The sequence below is a fragment of the Mandrillus leucophaeus genome, unplaced genomic scaffold (assembly GCF_000951045.1).
Source record: "Mandrillus leucophaeus isolate KB7577 unplaced genomic scaffold, Mleu.le_1.0 Scaffold2, whole genome shotgun sequence".
NCBI classification, from domain to species: Eukaryota; Metazoa; Chordata; class Mammalia; order Primates; family Cercopithecidae; genus Mandrillus; species Mandrillus leucophaeus.
In genome coordinates, this window is record NW_012102031.1 from 3,908,710 (window position 1) to 3,918,058 (window position 9,349).

The 9,349-nt window shown below is 55.4% G+C and overlaps 1 protein-coding gene across 3 annotated transcripts in view; it reads right to left on the reverse strand.

Moving 5' to 3' along the window:
- Window positions 1–496: 496 nt before the first annotated feature.
- APOBEC3F (apolipoprotein B mRNA editing enzyme, catalytic polypeptide-like 3F) overlaps window positions 497–9,349 on the reverse strand; it is a 56,096-nt gene continuing 47,243 nt past the window's right edge. The window contains exons 3-8 of one of the 3 annotated variants that reach the window (XM_011978841.1): window positions 6,741–7,035; window positions 6,383–6,497; window positions 4,072–4,225; window positions 1,669–1,954; window positions 1,110–1,225; window positions 497–819 (exon numbers count right to left, since the gene is read on the reverse strand). In XM_011978841.1, the coding sequence (XP_011834231.1) occupies window positions 805–819; window positions 1,110–1,225; window positions 1,669–1,954; window positions 4,072–4,225; window positions 6,383–6,497; window positions 6,741–7,035 (981 nt within the window). In that variant the 3' untranslated portion in view covers window positions 497–804. Of the gene's footprint in view, window positions 1,226–1,668; window positions 1,955–4,071; window positions 4,226–6,382; window positions 6,498–6,740; window positions 7,036–9,122; window positions 9,277–9,349 lie in introns of all 3 variants that reach the window. The other 2 variants (XM_011978839.1, XM_011978840.1) reach the window with 2 other exon arrangements.

The following is a 9,349-nucleotide window of genomic DNA, read 5'->3' on the forward strand; positions in this document are numbered from 1 at the left end:
CCCTCCCCTCTGTGGCTGGGCTCTGCCTCCTGGGCTGCTTCTCTCCCCAGCCTTCTCTCTGGGCCCGGCCTGGACACCTGCCCACTTCCTGGGCTCCTTCCCCTGACTGGCCCTGTCCTGGGTCTCAGCCACGGCCTCCCCTGGGCTCCCTCTCTAGGGGGTGGAATCAGGAAGGGGTGGACACAGGGCTGCTCCGGAGGGCCCCTGCCTGCACCTATGTGGCTCCTTTCCAACAGGGAGACCGGCTGCTGGCTGTCCTCTTACTGCTGGGCCTGTCCCTTCCAATCAGCGCCCGGGGCTCTGTGAGTGAGGGTGGGGTCTGCATTTAGGTTCCTCTCCTGTGAGGTTTAGCTGAGTTTTCTGGCTCCAGAGGGATGTCGTGTGACCTTTGCCCTGCTACAGGTCCACTACACAAGGAAAGACAGCTACACATTTGCTAGTGTCTATGGAAACACTTGCAATTCATGATACAATCACACAGGGAAAAAATATAAGAAAAGATTTAGTATTTCATTTTATTCCTCTACGTATAAAACCAATTCAAATTGTCAGTGAATCAGTAGGTTTGAAACTTTTCTGAGTGTATTGAGTATAATCTTAGTACTATATTCTTGAAACGTAACATAAAGTTTTGATTAAAAGTAATTCACTCTAATTTTTAAAAAATCTACGTGGTCAGGAACACCTTGCTTTGCTGGTGTCTGTGAGCGGCTGGAACAGCCTGTTTGCATTTCCTGGAAGAAGATCTTTTATTCTGTGGCTCAACCCAGGTCTCTGCCTTCCTTAGAGACTGAGGCCCATCCTTCAGTTTCCCTGATTCTGGAAGAGTGGGGGGAGGGGGGGTTGAATGGAGTGGGGGGGGGTGAGAGAGTGGAAAGAGGGCACAAGGAGGAGGCCTGGGGACAGTGACAATGACAGGAGAGGAGGGAGGGATGTGGGAGGTGGGAGAGAGAGGGAGGCTGTGAGAAGGAAAGGGAGGGAGGGATCTGGACGCCCTGAGGGGAGCGGGGAACCCAGAGGAGGCTCTGAGCAGAGGGAAGGCAAGGCCCAGGGGAGAGGGGAGGAGGGGGAGGCCGATGGGGCACCAGGCAGAGGGAGGAAGCCGTCACCTGGAGAATGGCCCGAAGCCTCCCACTCAGGTCTTGGCTGTGCTCATCTAGTCCATCCCAGGGCTGGAAGGGACGTCCCTGGCGGTCCACAAAGGTGTCCCAACAGTACTCAAATTCTGAAAAGTGACAGGGGAGATAAGTCACACTCCAGTTGTGGGGACAGGGTGGCACCAAGAGCCCGTGACTCTCAGGACAGATTTCCCACATCCTGGTTTCGGTCCCTCCTTTCCCTCTCCCTCCCCTAGGGACTGAGCTCCTTCATCAGGTACTTCCTTCCCATTGGAATCTGGGCCAGCCCGGTTCTCATTTTTTCTGGAAGCCCCAAGTTCTGCTTCCACTTCCAGCCACCCTCCCTTCCCTCCCTGGGGCCACATCTCCTGGTCTGGCCTCTCTCTTCCCATAGACCCCAAAGTCAGGTCCAGAGTGCAACCATTGCCTCTGCAGGCAGCGGACCAAGGCCTTTCCCTCAGGGATGCCGACCCTCCCCACTTTCTAGTAACTTCCCAGGGCCCCCTCCTGCCCCAGCCGACCCCGCCCCACTCTAGGCCTCCATTCTCACCACTGTAGTTCATCATTGCAATTTTGGCCCCATCCCTGTGCAGGGTGCGCAGCCCCTCCTGACATCTTCCTTGATCATCATAGATGCGGGCAGCGAAGATGCGCAAGCTCACGTGTTTGTTATCTGAAATGAATTTAGCCATTTCCTGGGCACAGTTAAAGCAGGGGCTCCAGGAGGTGAAGCAGGTAACCCTGTATTGCTGGTCATCCAGCTTCCAAAAGGGAATCAGGTCCAGGAAGCACAGCTCTGCATGGCGGCCTTTAGGGAAACCGTGTATATCTGGAGCCTAGAAAAGAAAGCAAGCCGTGAGGTTATTTATTTATTTATTTATTTATTATTGTTATTATTTTTTTGGACAGAGTTTCACTCTTGTTGCCCAGGCTGGAGTGCACGAGTAGCTGGGATTACAGGCATGCACCACCACACCAGGCTAATTTTGTATTTTTAGTAGAAAGGGGGTTTCTCCATGTTGGTCAGGCTGGTCTCGAACTCCCGAGCTCAGGTGATCTGCCCTCCTCAGCCTCCCAAAGTGCTGGGATTACAGGTGTGAGCCACCATGCCCGGCCGAGGTAATTTTTAGTGAGCAGGGAGGGACAGCCTGGATCAGATGAGGCTGGGTGCGGGGGAGCCTCCAACACAAAATTAGCAGGGGGTAACAAACCCCAATTTTCTTTGTCTTTGTCTTTGTCTTTCCTTCCTTTACTTTCCGACAGAGTCTGGTTTTGTCACTCAGGCTGGAGTACAGTGGCACAATCTTGGCTCACCGCAACCTCCACCTCCCAGGTTCAAGAGATTCTCGTGCCTCAGCCTCCTCAGTAGCTGGGACTACAGCCATGTGCCAACACGCCTGGCTAATTTTTGTATTTTTAGTAGAGACGGGGTTTCACCATGTTGGCCAGGCTCATCTCGAATGCCTAACCTCAAGTGATCCACCCACCTCAGCCTCCCAAAGCGCTGGGATTACAGGCGTGAGCCACCACACCTGACCTGATTTTTATGATAATCCGTTAAATAATGTAATTTTCCATTACGATGGAATTTCTCTGATACTGAGTATTTGGAGCATCCTCTCATTTTGCACCTGAGATCAGTGCCTTTAGGACACTCACTCCGTCCCAGGCCTGCAGAGAGGGGCTGTAGAGCTGGGGGAGGCAAGACAGATGCCACTGAGCTGTGTGGGCTTCCCTCGTGGGGAGACTGACCTCTCTATCCATCAATTCCCCTCGCCCCACCCCTTCTGTGACCCATAATTCTAGACGCTTCCGCATTGTGCTTTAGCCTGTATTAAGCCCAAGAGTGACAGACTGATGCCAGAGGGCTCCCTTTGCAGGGAGAAGTGGGGATGAGGGGTCCCCAGCAGGACTAACCCCACATTGGGAAGGGCTCCAGTCATGGGGTGATTGTCCTTGTTGAGCCCAAGGAATGATGGTGTTTTGTCCAAATTTCGACTGGGAACTAGTCAAGCCAAGGAGTCCAGTGCAGAGAGGACTCGGAGTAGAACGGATGACACCAAATGTGCTGAGAAGGGGCTGTGGGTCATTCCTGGGTGAGTCCCGTCCCACTGGTTAGGCAGTGATGGGAACCGGCGCCTTTGAAAGTGGCTTCCAAGCAGTGGGTATGGGCCCAGCAGGGCCCACATTGAGCTCCTAGAGCCCAGAGGAACCCCGTTTCCAGCACCAGAGCCAAGCAGAATTCGACCTCTCCAGCCAGGGGCTGTGCTGGGCAAAGGCCAGGGAAGAACGTCCCACGGGTTCAGGGCCCCTCAGCCTGGCCTGGCCCAGCTCCTCTTCAAATGCTGACCATCCCTGCATCCTGACTTGGGGCCTGTTCTAGCCTTGCTGTGGGCTCCATCCTGGTCAGGACAGAATCCCTGGTGGGCCTTTCCTGCCTCAGTCTCTCTTCCCACAGGAGGAAGCCCAGGAGCAGGCACTGGGGAATCTTGGCCTTGTGAGGTCGGGGAGCCCCCGAGCCTCAAATCCCACAGTTCCGAATCATTCCTGGTGAGAGCTGCGTCTGTGAGGGGATCCTAGGAGGGTCCTCAGAAAGCACGTTGCCTTTGACCCCACTTGGCCCTGGTGCAGACCCTTTTCCTCTGCCCCGACCCTCTCAGAGCACAGCAGGAGTGGGGATGGCTGAGCCCTGGGCCTGAGGGTGACTCTGGACTAGTGGTGTCAGCCCCTGAGACATGTGGCTGGTTAGGCATGTGGGGTTGGAAGCCGCCAATCCTGGAGAGTCACTGAAGCCGAAGTCTGCCCCAACCCCAGGGCCAAGCAGCAGCAGCTGCAGGAAGCACAGGTGACAGACACTCTGCGGGACACCACAGGTACCACCTAGAACCTTCTGCCCCTGCGTGTCCCTGGATTGGGAGGGCCCTGCCTGGATGCGGGCGGCTGGGTTGGTCACCTGGTTTTGTAGAAAGCCCCTGTGCTGGTTCAGCAGGACCCAGGTGTCATTGTGCGGGCGCTCCACCTTGTAACACAGGTAAGTCTCATGCTGTCCACTGACCCAAAGTTTATTGTTAAAGTTGGAAGTGAACGTGCCTGGATCCATCAAATGTCTGTGGACAGAGGGGGGAAAAAGCCCAGAGGAGTAAGAGCCCTCGTGGTCTGCCCTGCCTCCCCCTCCCTCTCCACGCTTCCTCCCTTTCACCCCACCCTCCTTCCCCTTGCTCCCCACATCCCTTAGCACCTGTCAGAAGGGGCTCCCGCTCACTTGCTGGAGCCTCCACACCTGCCCCTCTGACCCCTTCTGGGGCTCACTGGGAGATCGCTGCAGCCCTGGGGCCTGTCTAGGCCTTGTCAGGGCCTCCTCCGGTTCAGCTCAGTGTGCTCAGGCCCCCTCCCTGGGGTACAGCTGGGTCTTCTTCCCTGGCCGCACAATACACCCCAGTCCTGGCTCTGCTCCCTGTCAGTCCCTGCTGCAGGTGGACCCACCGGGGCTTCCCTCCTGCCTACAAGGTTAACTCTTGCCACACCTAGCATCAGGGCAGAGACGCTCCTGAGCGGGACCAGCGGGGAGAAGAGCCTGCCAGGGACTTTTTTTTTTTTTTAAATCACAGGATTTGCTTCTGCTGCCAAAAATAATACCTGTCCTTACGAAACCACAAATTATAAAGGTAAAAGTGAATTATTAGCACCCAGTGCAGAGGCATTTCCAAACCAGAAACACCAGGTCTTCATCCCGGGCTGGACAGAGGGGAGGATGTGACTTTTGATAGGACTCTGCAGAGCGCAGCCTGGAACTGGGAAGGGTCTGGCTGGGGAAGCCACGGGCATCAGCTGAGGGGTCATGTTGGGACCCCAAAGAGGCCAAGAGAGAGGCTGAGAAGAGGAGCAGCCCGGGAGTGGTGGGGCAGGGGAGCCTGTCGGGGTGGCTAAGGAGGGACTCAGGAGAGTTGGGTGCAGGAGGAATGGGGTGGGTGAAGCACGCAGCAAGGTCTGGGTGGAGGGGCCATGAGAGTCAGGTCAGGACTCCCCTGGGAGAAGACACACAGGACAGGAACCCCTGCATTCCCCACCCAGGCCTGCCCACAATGACTGCAGCTTGTTGCCGTGCATTTCACTTTCTCCCCATAATCAGTGTATTGAAGCCCTAACCCCCACTCCCTCAAAGGGTGGCTGTATTTGGAAACAGGTCCTTTCTTTCTTGTTTGTTTGTTTGAGAACTTGTTTCGCTCTTTTGCCCAGGTTGGAGGGCAGTGGCACAGTCTGGGCTCCCCGTAACCTCCGCCTCCCGGGTTCAAGCGATTCTCCTGCCTCGGCCTCCCGAGTAGCGGGGATCATAGGCGCCCAACACCACTCCCGGCTAATTTTTGTATTTTTGATGGAGATGGAGTTTTGCCACACTGGCCAGGCTGGTGTCGAACTCCTGACCTCAGGTGATCCACCCACCTCAGCCTCCCAAAGTGCTGGGATTACAGGCGTGAGCCTCTGCACCTGGCCTGGAGACAGATCCTTTCATCAGATGATTAATTTAAATGAGGCCTTCAGTGTGGGCCCAGATTCACCTGGCTGGGGTCCATAAACGAGGAGGACATTTAGAGGCAGAGGGACCCCGGGAGTCCAAGTGCACAGAGGAACGGCCAGAGAGGACAGGGCCGGAAGGGACCCCCTGCCAGCCAGGAGGAGCCGCCGCAGAGGACACAGCCCCGCCCACCCCTCCACCCTGAACTTGCAGCCTCCAGATCTGTGAGAAAATAAATGCCTGCCCTGTGGGCACCCGCCCGGGCCATCTTCTATAGCAGTGGGAGCCTGAAGCTCTGTTTCCACGGAGGCAGCTCCTTCTCAGGGGCTCAGGTCAGCCTTGAAGGATGTTACTCAAAGCTTCTGGCTGTCGGGCTTGTGAATATTCATACCCACTTACTACGTCCAGTTTTATGACAAATATGATTATGCCAGGGAGATAGAAGGAGCCAGGCTGAGGATCCCAGGCTGTGGGGAGGGCGGCCTCGGGGATGGATGGAGGTTGCTCTGGAGGCAGAAGGGGCCTCTCACTCACAGGAGGGGCCCAGGAAAGGAGGGGGGAAGGCAGGGAGGTGGAGGGAGCATGAGGAGTTGGGGCGAGGTGGTGTGACCATGAGGGCAGGCAGGGGGGCAGGAGGGAGGGCAGGAGGGCCTGGCCAGGAGAGGACCTGGTCTGGGACAGAGGGGAGGCCTCAAGAGGATAAGCAGGAGGTGAGAGGAGAGAGGTGATGAGCCTGGAGGGAGACCCTCACCTGAGAAGCTCGCCCAGCGTGGCGTGCAGTAATGTATAATGTTTAGGCAGATTCTCCCAAGGCTCAAATGGCTCTCTTCGGCCGCGCACGAACTTGTTCCAACAGTGTTGAAATTCTGAGAAAAAGAAGAGAGAACGCAGTCAGGCCCACCAGGCCTGTCTTCTGTGACCTTGGGGCCCTCCCCTCCCAGACAGACTCTGGATACTAGTTACAGTCAGTGCCAGACCCAACCCCACAGGCTCCCCTGGGACACTTGGCCTTTGCAGGCATCACAGCAGATCCACAGGTATGTGTGGGAGGGACCCATCACAGAGCCTCACTCAGTCTCTCCCACACCTCTGAGCCTCCCACTTCTCACCGTTATAATTCATGATCTTCATGGTGGCGTGCGGACTGCCTCTTTTCTGACACAGGACGCGGAGCGCCTCCTGGTAATCTGGTTTCCAGAAGTAGTAGAGGCGGGCAACAAAGATGGTCAGGGTAACCTTCGGGTCCTCGGCCAGGAACGTGGCCACACTGTTTGCACACCCTGTGCAGGGGCTCCAGGATACGTACCAGGTGACCTCGTACTCCTGGTCACGATGCAGCTGCCTCCACTTGCGGAACCAGCGGAGGAACCTCATCTCTGGGTGGTACTTAGCCTTGGAGTACACCTGGGAGAGGAGCAGGGGCAGGGGAAGCTCTGAGAGGGGGAGCAGGAGGAGAGCAGGGGTGATGCAGGGGGAGGAGGGGCCAGGACAGGAGCCCAGGGGATCTTGCCACTGAAGCTCCTTTCCTCCATCCCCCCTGTTTAGTTTGAGTGATTGTCTGCTCCAAAGCTCATGTTAATTGCTATGGTAATGGCCTTAAGAGGTGGCACCTACAAGCGGCTATGAGGCTGTGGGGACTGCACCTTTGTGGGTGCCACTGCTGTGGTTATTCAAGGGCGACTTCAGCCCCACTTTCTGTCTCTTGCCCTCTAGCTGGAAGGGCAGTGTGTAAGATTAAACTCCTGCTTCCTCTTGTCCCCGTGGCATGGAGCAGCAGTGACCCGACATCCCAGGCCACTCTGTCTGGAGCATCCCCTGAGCTTCTGGCAATAACCTTCACCCCCACGTGACTGTGCAGCTCGCAGGCCCTGGAAAGTCACTGGTGCCTTGACAGTAGATTTCCCAGCGTCCAGAACTCGAGCCAGCACATTTCTATTCATTGTCAATGTCCCCGTCTCAGTCCTGCTGTTGAAGCATCACAAGGTGCACCAAGACACGTGCTTCCCTTCATTTGGGAGTTTTCCCAGCCCTGTTCACGGCCTCATGTGTGAATTCTGGCATCCATTCTCCCAGGCATCCATTCACCAGGCATCCTCAGCCCCTGCTGTGGCCTGGCCCTCTGGGGTCTGCCTTATTCCCTGTCTGCGGTCAGCTGGGGAGGCCACTGAACCTTCACTGTCCATTTCGGGGGGGTCGGGCACTGGCCAAGGGGGCTACTGAGCACTTGAAATGGGGCTCTGATTAGAGACCTGAGCACCTGAAAAATACACCGCTCATTTCTCTCTTTTTTTTTGAGACGGAGTTTCACTCTTGTTGCCCAGGCTGGAGTACAACGATGCAATCTCGGCTCACTACAACCTCTGTCTCATGGGATCAAGCGATTCTCCTGCCTCAGCCTCCCGAGTAGCTGGGAATACAGGCGACTGCCACCACGCCTAGCTAATTTTTTTGTATTTTAGTAGAGACGGGATTTCACCATGTTGCCCAGGCCGGTTTCAAATATCTAACCTCAGGTGATCCACCCGCCTGGCCTCCCAAAGCGCTGGGATTACAGGTGCGAGCCACCCACCGTACATGACCCACACAGCTCATTTCAAAGACTCAGTGTGACAAGAAAAAGAAACTTCATTATCTTGTCAAGAATTTTATGTTAATTAATGTTGAAGTAATATGTTAGCTACACTGGATTAAATAAAATATTAAAATTAGGCGGGGTACGGTTGCTCACACCTGTAATCCCAACACTTTGGGAGGCCGAGTCAGGTGGATCACCTGAGGTCAGGAGTTCGAGACCAGCCTGGTCAATATGGTGAAACCCCATCTCTACTAAAAATACAAAAAAATTACCTGGGCATGGTGGTGGGTGCCTGTAATCCCAGCTACTTGGGAGTCTCAGGCGACAGAATCGCTTGGACCCAGGAGGCAGAGGTTACAGTGAGCTGAGATCACGCCATTGCACTCCAGCCTGAGCAACAAGAACAAAACTTCATCTCAAAAAAGAAAAGAAAAGAAATTACGGCCAGGCGCGGTGGCTCAAGCCTGTAATCCCAGCACTTTGGGAGGCCGAGACGGGCAGATCACGAGGTCAGGAGATCGAGACCATCCTGGCTAACACGGTGAAACCCCCTCTCTACTAAAAAATACAAAAAATTAGCCGGGCGCGGTGGCGGGCGCCTGTAGTCCCAGCTACTCGGGAGGCTGAGGCAGGAGAATGGTGTAAACCCGGGAGGCGGAGCTTGCAGCGAGCTGAGATCCGGCCACTGCACTCCAGCCCGGGCGACAGAGCGAGACTCCGTCTCAAAAAAAAGAAAAGAAATTAAAAACAAGGCCTTTTGTGCAGAGGCAACCTCCCTCCACCATCCGATCCCAGGACGGTCCAGCAGGAAGTTCAGGGCCACGGACTTGGAAAGTGTGGGAGAGAAGGACACCCTGGCTAGCCCGCCACCGGGCATTTCATTCATCAGTGTGTGGTTTGTTTTCCTGGGTGGTACCTTGTCTCGAAAGATCTTTGCGTCCAAAGGGGGCCCTGAAGGATCCTTTGTTTTCACTTCACAGCACAGCCAGACGGTATTCCGACCAGAAAGGATGGGTTTGTTATTGAAGTTGGAGACAAATATGCCTGGTTTCATTCGCTTCACCATGTTTCTGAAGACATAAGAGAGAAACCAACCAATGCAGAGAGCACTCCTGGGTGCCCTCTGGGCGAGTATCCACTAAA